General features: G+C 50.0%; 1 protein-coding gene across 1 annotated transcript in view; it reads left to right on the top strand.

Moving 5' to 3' along the window:
- The window catches only part of LOC102764637 (chromosome unknown open reading frame, human C22orf31), an 11563-nt gene extending 2690 nt beyond the window's left edge, over window positions 1–8873 (top strand). Inside the window, exons 2-3 of the mRNA XM_006762126.2 lie at window positions 6715–7164; window positions 8362–8873. Coding sequence (XP_006762189.1) covers window positions 6715–7164; window positions 8362–8799 — 888 coding nt within the window. The 3' untranslated portion in view covers window positions 8800–8873. The remainder of the gene's footprint in view (window positions 1–6714; window positions 7165–8361) is intronic.
- The last annotated feature ends 4010 nt before the right edge of the window (window positions 8874–12883 follow it).

Here is a 12883-nt window from a genome sequence, read left to right as displayed (position 1 = left end):
CCCGGACTTGCAAGTGCGGACCTGCGCCCGGTGCGGCGGCGGCGGGAACATCTGCCCTCGTGCGCCGACTCGCCGCGCCCCGAGGGGGGCTGGACCGGTCCCGGCCCGCTTTCGCTGCACCGGGCCCCCTCCTCGCCCACTCCCAGGGTCCCCTTTCCACCCCGCGCCCCTCCCCAAGCTGTTCCCAGGGCTGGGCCTCAAAGGCGCAGCGACCTCCCACGAGGCCTCTCAATCTCAGTCCCTTTCCACCCACACGACCCAGAGCTGCGGCAAGAACAATCTTGTTCCGTCATTGTCTTCACGGTGGCATTCCCGAGTTCAGGCATCCTCCGGGCTCCCTGATGGAGCAGGGGGACACCCCCCCCACCCAGCGACACCTGGTCCCCGGAGGACACACCCTCCCCATCCCACCTGGCGCTCACCCTCTCCCTCTCTTCCCCATGTGGGCCCTTCCCACTTCCAACGCCTCCTCCTCTGGCAGGACCTGGGAGCTCTACCTCTTAACTCGTGCCCTTGCAGGCGCAGGCCGGACCCGTGGAAGGAGAATTAAATGAGAAGATGCAGGTGAACCCGCCAGCATAGAGTAAGCCCTCAATACAGGTGAACCTCCCTCCATCCCACCAATACTCAGCGAAGAGAAACGGAAGGAAAGTAAACTTGGGGGTGGTGAGTGCGGGATAGAGTCCACAGGTAAGGAAATGTAACATTGTACACCTGAAGCTGATGTTATGAACCACTGGTACCTCAATACATCTCAATACATTTAATAGCTTTAAAAATATTCGGTGAGGGACAGGCCCACAGCAGACACAGCACAAGTTTACATTCTAAGGGAGGGGAGGGGGCCCGTCACCCAGCATGAAAATAAGAGAACAGAAAGTACTACAGAGCCAAGAAAGTGATGTTGGCAGAGAACGATGGGTGGACTAGTTTAAGTAGAGAGCTGGGGACAGGTTTCAGCGAAGCAGGACAGAGAAACAGGCTCTACGGTTTACAAGTCTTTCGCGTCCCATCCCAGTATTTGAGGAGCACGTGGGAAGGGGCAGACAGGAGGTGCAAAATAAGGTTTATTTGGCCCAAATCTGGGGATTCATGCCTCATGACAGTAGCTGTGGCCTGGCCTGGCCTGGCCCCCGCAGGAAGGCACCCTGCTGCATGGGTACCAGCCACCTCCTGCGTCTGGCTCTCTTGGTTTTGTGTACAGACTGAAAGGGCTATGTGATAGGCAGGGCCCAGTGAGAAATGAAAATGTGTGTGTGGGGGGGTCCCCTTGTTCAGAATGACTAGGAATTTTAAGATGGCAACCACAGGGCATTATACCAAGGGTGGGTCCCTTCTAAGTTCGGGGACCTATGTCCCTACACAGGTTGCATGCCCGTGGATCTGGCTTGTGCAACAGAATTCAGAAATAGTGTGCAAGGCCCTGCCCCCACTGGCTGCTATGAGAAGCATCCCTCACGCCTTCTCCAGGCCTCCCTCCCCTCTTTTCCAGCGTAAAGCCCGGCACAGGTGATGGAAACAGCGCACAGAGGCTAAAAATACAGCCGAGCCAGTCTAGGTCAGGGCACTTAATGGCTCAAGGTCTTTTGCTCAGCTATGCGGTCCTGGCCCCTGGCAAGGAGCAGTCTCAGAGATTCATTTCAAGGCTTCGCATGCCTTGGTCGGTGAGCAGCTTTATTTCATGGAAAGAGGGAGGACACGGGCTGTAGCCCCTGGGCCTTCAGGAAGGTGGTGTTGGTGGTCTGTTTGCCTCCTGTGTTCTGCAGTTGGACCCTTGGATTCCTCCGTGGGCGGCTGGATTTGCCCAGAAGCTGGGAGAGCTCTGGTCGGGTGGCTCGGTTGGTGGGAGCGTCATCCCACACATCAAAAGGCTGCGGGTTCGATTCCTGGTCAGGGCACATACCTAGGTTGTGGGTTCGATCCCCAGTCTGGGGATACATGAGAGGCAACCAATTGATGTTTCTCTCTCATATCAGTGTTTCTCTCTCTTTCTCTCTCTAAAAAAATCAATAAACATATCCTTCAGTGAAGGTTAAAAACAAACAAACAAAAGAAACAGAGATCTCAGCTGGTTGCATTTGGATGATCCTAGCATCTTTGAAACTCCAGTTGGGGTGACTTCTGCTCACAGGGCAGTCAGGTTGTAAAGCGAGCACTGGATGGGGAGCCTGATTATAATAATAACAACCATAGCAAACATTTACTGAGGACTTGACTGGGTAGGGTGCAGTGTTTGGCATTGCATTTCACACAATCCTCCCAATAGCCCCTATGGAGGAGGCACCCTGACCATTCCCCTCAGACAGGGATGTTAAATGGTTCATCCGCAGGTCATACAGCAGTGGAGCTGGGCTTCGAACCCAGGCAGTAAGGACTACAGGACTATGCTCCTAGTCGCCATGGTGAATTGGCTTCTTGTCCTTATAGGGTTCTGGCGACATGTGTTTACTGAGTGATCCGTGGCCAAGATGAGGGTGAGAGGTGAGTGAGGCGTTCAGCTGAGGCACAAAATTTCAGAAAGCCCCCAAAATTCAATAATTAAGATAAAGAAATAAATATCCTATAATGGGTTTTAAAATATATTGAATCTACTTAATAAACAGTTTTAATTTAATATATTTAAAAATCTAAATGAATAACTAAAAATTCAAGATGAACAAAATATTAAATTTTTAAGTAAAAGCAGGATATAGATTTCTGATTTTCCTTTAGGCCCAGGCTCAGCTCAGTACAGCCCTGTTACTGATCCTGTCTCCCAGGTTTCTGGGCCAGGCAACTAGTGATGGAAAATTCAAGAGAAGTAGTAGTGTGCTGTTCTGATGGGCGTGAAGGGAGAGAGAATTTGGTTTGAACATAATGAGTTAGAGGTGTCTGCGGGACATCCAGGTGACCGTGAGTCAGGTGAGAAGGGGTAGCAGGGCGGGTGGGGTGCCCTGGTTTCGTATGCTTGGCCCATGGTGGGTGCGTACTCAGCACATGTGGTCTAAATCACTGGTCCTCAGAGTTTGCATCATGGTTCAGGAATCTTTGCAAATTCTCTCCTCCAAAGTTTTTCTCTTTTTTCCCAAACCTTCTACATCACAAACCTCAGATATGTTCCCATATGGGTGTGGAAGTTTACTGCTTGGGTGTTAAAATCAAAACATCTTCTGAGAAGATTAAAAACAACTCAATTCCACTAGAATTTGGGAGTTGGGCAAGAAGGGGAAAGACAAGAATGAATCTAAATTGGCTCCATTTCTTCTTTATTAATGGATCCTCCAGCAAAAGAAGAGGAGCTAAGAGAAATTAAAGAGGAGAAAGGTTGTAGGAAAGGAAAAAAAGAAAGACGAAACATTATAGGAGCTAAAAATACAGTGAGGAGAGCTTGGCTACGCATCAAAGAAGGGCAGATGTGTTTCCAAATAGAAGCGGTGGTTTAGAGATGTCAGGAAGCACAGCTCCAAATGATGGGTGGAAAATAAAAGTTATTTAGACTGAGCTCAGCAGAATAAAAAAGGTTCAGTGGTGAGTCAAACTGAGGAACAGGCCGCCGAGCAATATGGAAGCCCTAGTGCCTCAACCCCAGGTTCGAGAATCAAGTGTTGGCACCAACAGTGGAAACGCTTGCCATGGTGTCAGGACCCTGAACCAAAGAGTCTTTCCATCTTGACTTTGTAATTCTGAACAACCTTTGATGGAACAATCGCTATTACAGACGAGTCACTTTCCTTCGCGTATCCTCGGGTACCCGCTTCCCTTTCCGTCGAATGAAGCATGAATCATTCCCACAACCAGGGAGACATGCACCTCCTGTAAATACCCCACTTCTGTGAGGTCGATGAGTCTGACCAATGCTTAGTGAAGATGGATTATAGGAGAGAAATGTGGGGAGACGCAAGCCAGGTCAGAATCCTTCCACTTCAAGAGGCCCATTGCTTGTCCTCATAGACCAGATGGATGCGCAGGAAGGACCTGAGATGAAGTCCCTATCAAATGCTGGGTTATGTCACTCAGACCCTGGGCATCAGGGGCTCAAGAAAGAGTCAGACGGGGGAATGGGCCACAATATTCATACTGTTAATAAGAACATGACTGGTTGAGCGCTTGTTATGCACCAAGAGCCATACCAAGGCCTTCACATGCACAGTCCCGTTTCATCCTCCCACTGGTCCTCGAGGAGGCATGATTTGCTACCCCATTTCACAGATGAGGCAAATAAGGTCCAGAGATGTGAATTCACTTGCCCAAAGAGAGAGGGATCTGGGATGTCAACTCCGACAGACCAACTCCTGAGCCCAGAGGAAGTCTCCTGACCAGGCCAGGGAGGACTAGAACTGGGCGCAGGTGTGGTACGTGGATGTGCTGACCAGTCATAGCTGGGGAAGAGCAAGGGTGGAGTGGTGTACAGCTTGGTTGCGTCCAGCTGTTGTTGTTGGTTACCAGCTGTGGGGCATGATTCTTGAGCAGTGTGTGCCTAAGTTTCTTCAACTGTCAAGTAGAGATGGCAACAGTGTCCAGATTCATAAGACCGTTGGTGTCATTTCAGGGGATGACTCTTGTGAAGTGTCTAAAACAGCGCTTGGCCTCCAGTAGCCTTCAATAAATACAGATTTCACTGACGCAGGAGAAACAGCACAGGCCAAATGACGCTGGGTTAGTTCCAAGGAACGTCCGGGTTTCTTGTTGGGGTTCAGTCTGTGGAAGGGAGAGAAGGCAGAATTTACTGGAACTTGAAGAGTCTCAGCCGCCGTCCACGTGGCCAGAAGCAGGAGATACAGAGCGCCCCTCGGAGCCAGAGCCATGCCACTTGGTCACGGAGGGCAAGACCTGGGAAAGTAAGTACCACAGATGAGTGGGAAGGCCACCTCAAGGCTGGGAAGAAGAGAAACAGAAGAGCTACTCCCAGGGTGCCTTTCTGGCCCGACTTTCCGCTTCTGCCCCCTCCGCCTCGCAGAGCAAAGGGAGACCGTAGCCCAAGAGCCTGGTGCCGCCTCTCTGGGATTCCGATGCTTGCCTGCCCCGTCTCCAGACATTCGCAAACCCTTCCCGAGGACAAACCCTTTCCAACGCCCTGCTCTAAAACTGACCCACCTCTCTGGAGGTGAGGCCAGGGCTCCCGGCTGAATGGGCCCCATTGTCCTCCCGAGTCCACCTGGAGGTGGTTCTGCCACGGCCTGCGGTGCGGTCTGCCTGCAGACTTTGATTCACTCCAGGGACAACACTCGGAAAAAAAAGAAAAAAAAATCAAACGGGCAACACATGCGATTCCAGGAACGCCTGCCAGACTCACACTCTGTTTTTCCATCATTCCGCTCTCCTGCCCCCGGGGGGGAGGGCGCCTGCTTGGGCATTTTGTGTATGAAAAAAAAAAATCAAAACCACCATCAGGACGAGCACCTGATAAGGAGCGAGGCATTGCCCAAGAGTTCCCAGGAAGAGGCGTCTTTGTTCTTGTTTCAAGCCCTTGACACTGCTAACAGCTCTAATTACGGCATTTGCCATGGGATGTAAAATAAAACCACATTCCAGAAACCCGTGTAGTCTCCCGGGGAGAGACACGGGGAGAGAGGTGCCCAGGGCTGCAGGAACGTGTTCTTTCGTTCCTGGTCCCTAACCTTGGCAGCCACACGGAGGACTCAACAGTACCTTCTTTATGTGCAGAAGGAGGGCACTTCTGCGCGTGGAAGAATGCGCCTCCCTCCCTGGACCCACAGTCTGCTCTGCATTTCTGACTGCGTGGCGTGCAAAGCGTCCACTCCTTCAGAACGCGAGGAACCTTCCGCATTCACCCGAGCCATTTTGGGGGGAAATGAGGACTTCAGAAGTTCCTGGGGCTGGGAAGACAATAAAATAGAACTCCTTCCAACTTAATTTCACTATAAAATTTGATGATGTAACACCCACCCACACCCACATCACAAAACAAAGTGACATCACAAATACTAGAGATAATGGCTCAAACCTGCCTGCATATAAGCCAAAACCTAAGCAAACTGCAATTTGCCCATACGTGACTTGAGGCAGAGAAAGATAGGTGATTCGATAGATCCAAACACAACAAAAATAGAGAGAGAAAAGGAAAAGAAAATACATATTTCTTTCCCCTTGCTAAAATAAAATTTAAGGCAACCGAAATATGGTAAGGTGATTTAATGTTCTTATAGATGGCCTTTCTTAGAAAGCCAGGTTTCTCTCCATGAGGGATTCTGATCTATCTAGATTATTCTCTTGTTCTGGGCTGGTCCCAGGAAATAGAGGCATCATTTACATGGTGCCTTTACCTTTATGGACCCCAGAGTGTGTGTCCCTGGTTCGCAGCTTTTCTTGGCTCCCGGCCGCCTGGTTAGAAAGTGTTCAGGGTTTGGCAGGACTTGACCAGGCTGAGGAGTCACTACAGGTCCTACAGGAATCGGAAGTGATCCTATCTCCCATCCTTTTCCTGCCACGGCTCCCCTTAGCTTTCCAGGAGATAGGAACTGTCTTTGGTTCCTTGTAAAGCTCCCTGCCCCTCCACTTCTGGCCCAAGCATGCAATGTTCTTTGAGAGGCGGACCGTCCCCGTGACCCTGGGACAAAGGGCTTTGGGGAGGAGGAGAGAGGATGTGTAGAATGATTTCTAAGACAGGTGTGGAAGAAACAGATGTGAATTCTTTGCCTCCAAAGTAGACCTTCTGGTCTCTGCTTGAGAATTGGTCTTTTTTTTTGTCCCCTCTCCCCCTCCTTACAATTCTAGCATCCAATCTATGTGAGGCGAGACCCCAGCATCCCCACCTACGGACTCCGGCAGTCTATCTTACTGAACAGCAGGCTTCAGGACTGCTATGTGGATTCCCCAGCTCTCACCAACATCTGGACGCCCAGGACATGTGCAAAGCGGACCGTCAGTGCCCCAGCACCAGGTACCACCTCTTCCTGGGAAGTTGTCAAGAATCCGTTCATTACCGGTTCGCTCTCCCTGGTTAAGTTGGTGCTCAGGCGACGACTGAAGGATCAGGGCTGCCCGGTACCGTGCAAGTTTGGGGAAGCAAAACCCTCGAAGCTAGTAGAGCCCAAGGACGATTCAGCAATGAAAGCCACTCGGAGGGGCAGGATGAGGAACTCCGTCAGCTCCCAGAGCAAGCAGCCCCTAGGACAGCAGCCGGGCTCACCGAGGCGCAGGAGGCCTGCAGGAAGCAGCAACGAGGTAGATGACGGCTGGCGGTGGACCACATGGGATGGGGTGGGCACAGGGAGAGGTCAGCTAGAAGACACTGAACACTTAAGAGGTTTATATGAGCTGGACTGGTGTAGCTCAGGGGTTGAGCGTCGACCTATGAACCAGGAGGTCACAGTTCGATTTGCGTCGGACACATGGCGGGTTGCGAGCTCCATCTCCAGTCAGGGGTGTGCAGGAGGCAGCCGCTCGATGATTCTCATCATTGATGTTTCTCTCTCTCTCTCTCCCTCTCCCTTCCTCTCTGCAATCAATTAAAAAAGTATTTTTTTTAAAAAAAAAGGTTTTTATGAAGCGAAGGAAATCCTAAAGTTGAAGACAGGATTGAGGGGGTGAGGGGAGAGGGTGGGTGGGCAGCAGCAGTGAGGTATAATGGAGAGAGCACCGACTCTGGGGGCATGATATTTACACCCTGCCTGCTAGGATTGACTATCTATAGGAGGGCGAAGTAGCTTTTATAAACACAGATGACAGGTGCTGGACATGAAGGGAAAATAAGAGCGGGAAAGGCCGGGATACGTGTAGAGCACACACGCTGGTCATGCAGAGGTGACCAAGGCCCGGCTATGAACATCCATGGAGGACTCGGCATCTAGAGGCCTGACCTGAACCCAGCGCCCTGGCCTCTCCTGGTGGCCAGCGGAGCTCAGCACGCGCCCTGGAGCTAGGCTGTCGGGTTCAAATCCCAGCTTTGACTACAATTCAGGACAACCGTGGGCTTGGCCTCTTTCCGCCTTGGTATTTGTCGTCTACAAAATGAGGGGTAATAGCTCTTTCCTCAGAGGGTTTCGTGAGGATTAACTGAGTAAATACGTGCAAAGGGCTTTTGAACAGAGCCTGGCACAGACTGAATGCCTAGGATCCTGCCGTGGCATTCAGTAGACAACAACTGTGGTTATTAACTTTCTAGCTGTGTGGCCTTGGGCAAACCAATTCCCGCTCCCTTGCCTTTAAAGCTGTCTCCTGCTGACCTTACAGGGTTCCGGGGTGGGTGGGGGGGATATGCACGCAGTGGTATACACGGAGGAATTCGGTAAGCTTGCACACACTACTAGACGAATGTTGGTTGTGGCTGTAACCAAGACTCTGGGACACAAATCCCAGATAATTATTCTGAGCTCCCTTCTCAAGTTTTAGCTTTGACTTCTCTGCTTTCTTCCTGGCCAGAGTAAAGAAAGTTCAAAGGAGGAAAAAGTAACAGTCAGCCAAGATCTTGAGAGCAGATATGCCGAACATGTGGCCGCCACCCAAGCGCTACGCAGGGACGCGGGGACAGCAGCCTGGAAGGGCCAGGCGTTGCTTCCTGAAGCCAGGAAGAGACCACAGTTGTCAGACATGCTAACCATCCACGGCCTCCCCACAGAGGGTTACCGGGCTCTGTACCATGCCGTGGTCGAGCCGATGCTGTGGAACCCTTCGGGGACCCCCAAGAGGTACAGCTTGGAGCTGGGCAAGGCCATCAAACAGAAGCTCTGGGAGGCTCTGTGCAGCCAGGCCGCCACCCCCGAAGGTGCTCAGAGGGACTCGTTGCCCGTCAGGACGTGGCTGGACGTCGACAAGGAGCCTGTGCCCAAGAAGTGGCCCAGGTTAAAGAGGGAGAAATAGAAACAGGATCGCACAGATGAGGCTGTTCCCTGCTAGATGTCTAAACAATAAACACCACTTTGCACCTTTCCGGTCATCTCCGAGTGCGCCACCCTCCCCGGGAAACCTGACAAACGGGTAACAAGTTCATTTCCCCTCCACTCTCATGAGCAGGTCATTTTGAGGGCTAGGTGCTGGGGGCTTTTTCCCTCCAAGCCCCTTTCTCTTGGGGTTTGAGGGTCTCTGTCTTCCAGGTAGGAAAGATCCTGGCAGAGAAAGCCGATGGTCTACTGGTAGATCCAGCCTATGTTCCCAACTTTCAAAAAGAGGATTTGCTAGGATCGACCATCATGTCCCTCCCTCTCGCCCTCCACCGGGAAGAGCAGAAAAACTACCATCACCTCAAGGACATAATCCCATGATGCCACCGAAATCCCCAAGAACCTGAACGCTATGTTAACCAAAGAGGAAATGATATGGATGCTCCCACGAGCACGCTGAAGTTAAAGGCACTGCTTCAGCTCTAGCCGGTTTGGCCCAGTGGATAGAGCATTGGCCTGCGGGCCAAAGGGTCCTGGGTTCGATTCTGGTCAAGGGCACATACCTTGGTTGCAGACTCTTCCCTGGCCCGGTTGGGGCTCCTGTAGGAAGCAACCAATCGATGTGAGTCACATCGCTGTTTCTCCGTCTTTCCCTCTCTCTTCCACTCTCCCTAAAACTATCCTCGGGTGAGGATGAACAAAAACCATCAAAAAAGGCACTGCTTCCTGCAAACCTCTCCTTTGTGGAATGTGTAGACCTTTACCCAACAGAGCGATTGACAACGTAGAACATGTACTTGATAAAATTGTATTTTTTTTTTTTACAGTCATTTGTACAATTTGTTACAAAACCATAGAAGACTACAACTTGTTTTAAATCATTTTTGGTCGGCAAATATGTAAAATCTGTGTGCAATTATCATGTATTTACAGGGCCTCATGTTAGTCATTTTCAATGATTATTCCAACAATGTCACACTCTCAACATAAGACATGGCTTAAGATAAATATATTAGTAAATAAATATTCTGAGAACATATTTCCATAAATGAAATGTGCTGCTATACATATACAGAATATACATAAGTTGTTTTCTAGCCTTTTAAAACATTTTTTAAAAATGGTAATGTTGGAGAAGGAGCCCTTAGACCGTTTTATTACAAAATCTTTACAGCAAAGTCTTTACAAAATATCTTTTAAGTGCTATGGGAGAAAATTTTTTAAAAAAAAACACACATTTTAAAATAGTGCCTTGTTAGACCCAACACAATAGAGTTTACATAAAGAATAGAAAAAGGCAGTTCTGTTTAAAAAATAGTACTCTTGATTAGTCATTATCTTTTCGACCTCATTTTAAAAGCATTTAGTCCTGCAGGAACTTTTGAGTAGGAACTAGCAGCACAAAAGGGAGGGTCTGAGCCGTGGGACAGTAGGTGGGGCTTTAAGAAATGGCTTGGGTTCAAAGGCGAGGGGAAGAGGCTGAGTTGAACCTGCGTTCTGGGGCTGCGTCTGCAAAGAGGTACCTTGCTGATCAGAACTCCCAACTCTTCCCCCCCACACCCCACGTGAACTGGTTCTAGCCCTCTCCAGTTTACATCTGCTGTCACACAAGGGTTGGGCCACGGAACCACACCCAAAGGTCACACCCTGGCAGGGGTGGGGAGTGGGGGCCGATGTGCGCAATGGAAAATGTGACGCCCCCAGTTTCCACGGCTCCGTCAGCCCCACACACCACGGAGGGATCACGGAAAACGGTACTTTATCAGTAGCGGAGTCTTACAACTTCACAGAAGATGTTTTGATTTCAATGGTGAGGCAATTGAACTCTAGTTGGTTCCTTGATTCTGGTGCCCTGCCCGTCGGATAGGCCAACACAAATTTAAGACAGTGGTTGATATTGAAAAGTTTCAAAATTTCATTTTTCTGTCTCTACCACCCTGCAAACTACCAACATGCAATGTGCTTCTTTCGCCATCTGTAGTTATTGTTCTTTCACGTGAAGAATTGGACACATTTATTTGAGTAAGCCCCATGGAAGCCACATTCTTCACTCGTCTATTCATTGCTTAAGGCTCTGAGGAGTGGTTTTTTGTGTGGTTTTTTTTTTTCCAGCTGGGGCTTTAGCCACTCTGGGGGTATGGTTTCAGACAAGGAAGATAATACGCACTCCATGGCATTAGACACAAATAAAACCACAAACAACAACAACAAGAATCTCAACAATGAGGAGCTGCTCTTTGCAGTTCATGTTAAAAGCCATCCCCTCGCCCCACCCCCCTCTCCCCAAAACCACGTAATGCAAGCTGTTGTCCTCAGCAGCTGCTGGTTCTGGCCCGAGAAATAAAGGCGGCCCAGATCACATGTCAACAGCCCTGGCGCTTCTCACACCCTCGCCAACAGGTGTGCTGGGCACAGGCCCGCGGGGAGCAACCCCCGCCAGGGACTGCACCTTTTGAGGCTGGAGGACAGATCTCACCAAATGGCAAATGGGTGAGTTCCTAAATGGCAAATGGCTCCATCATTTGACCCTGGCATTTCCTGGCTTGTCGAATCCTGGCTTGGAGTTAAGTACGTTTCCTCATCACAGGCTGAGGATTTTAAGAAAAAGGGATTCTGATACAGTGAGATTCTCATTCAAAATGTTCTGGTCTGGACCCCAGGCTGCTGACCCCAGAGCCTAACTGGAGAGGAGTCATCCCAGTCTCCTGGCAACCAGGATGGCCTCTAGTTCCCCACCTACAGGGGCCAGCTCCCAGGGTATCTATTTCACAAAGGAGCTTTTCAGGTGGCACCAACTATCTGCCGACTAAGTGAGTAAACAAGTGACCAGAAGAGTTAGTGAACTCGGGGCTAATGTGATTAGTTTCTTCTAAAAATAGTTTTAAGAACAAGAAATACATTGGACAAAAAGGATGACAGTCAATCCCTGATCTGAAATAGCTTTAAATAGATTCTCCCCTTTATAATGGAAACATCTTTTAAAAAAATGGGTTTTTAAGCTCTCCCTCCCTCTTTTAAAAAACAACGAAAGGCTGGAAAAATATACAAAAACCTACCCTTTGGGTCTAAACTATCTGATAGTCTCTTTCTCTCTCTGTCTCATGGAGAACCAATACGTAATAGTGCATTAGGTAGAAAGGATAGTAGACATTTTGCAGGCGAGATGAGCAACTTCAGCCACGAGCAGAGGGCTGAATAACCCTGAAGCGGCGCTTCCGTAGGGAGATGGATGGGAACCGTATCATTCAGAGCTTAGTGTAGCCCCGATGGGGTCCTGGCCACGTGCCCCCCCCCACCCCCGGCCCCCGGAAGGCAGCCCAAGGACGCAGCAGCTCCATCGCATCCTCGGTCCCCAGCCCCTTCAGACATCAAAGCCGCAAACTACATTCCTCCTGGGTGCTGGTCCCCGCACACCCCCTCGATCCATTTCTGCAGCCCCTGGGTGGCAGGGAGCCCAAAATCATGATTGTGAACTTGGCCCTTTCCAGGGGACAGACTGAGGCCACTGGGCAGAATCATCCCTGTCGCACCCGGGGCTTCTGCGGCAACGGCCTGGGCCCCGCTCCCCGGTGCTGCCGACCTCCTACCCGCTTCCCAGCGGTTTCCAGCAGCTGCCTCCGGTGGGCTGGAGGAATATGGCTTCGGAGACCTGACGATCTGTACACTGGGATCTGCCACGAGAAAAGAGGCAGCATCGCATCGTTTCTCAGAGCTTGTACCCATATCGACGAGCTGTACTTCAAGTTTCTGGTTCGTTTTCTAAGGCAGGTGTAGCCCTGAGCTTTTCAAAGGCCTGTGCTCCCTCCAAGGAGACGGCAGTATCTACACACGATGTGATTCAATTCACGCAGCAGTGACTTTTTTTTTTTTTCTTTCAGCAAAAGTTGGCGGTTAGGGTTCTTTAAAATATATATATTTAAATAACTTTTTACATTTACATAAAATATCTTAAAAAAAAAACAAAGCCGAAACTCAATCCCACACACCGCGGAACCCCAAGCACACACACTTTACAAAACAGAAGAACATGTTATCCAAAGAGGCAGAGACTCGGAGAATTTCGT

Source organism: Myotis davidii, unplaced genomic scaffold (genome assembly GCF_000327345.1).
Source record: "Myotis davidii unplaced genomic scaffold, ASM32734v1 scaffold478, whole genome shotgun sequence".
NCBI lineage: Eukaryota > Metazoa > Chordata > Mammalia > Chiroptera > Vespertilionidae > Myotis > Myotis davidii.
Note: the sequence above shows the minus strand (reverse complement) of the source record. Positions and strands in the feature narration are given on the sequence as shown.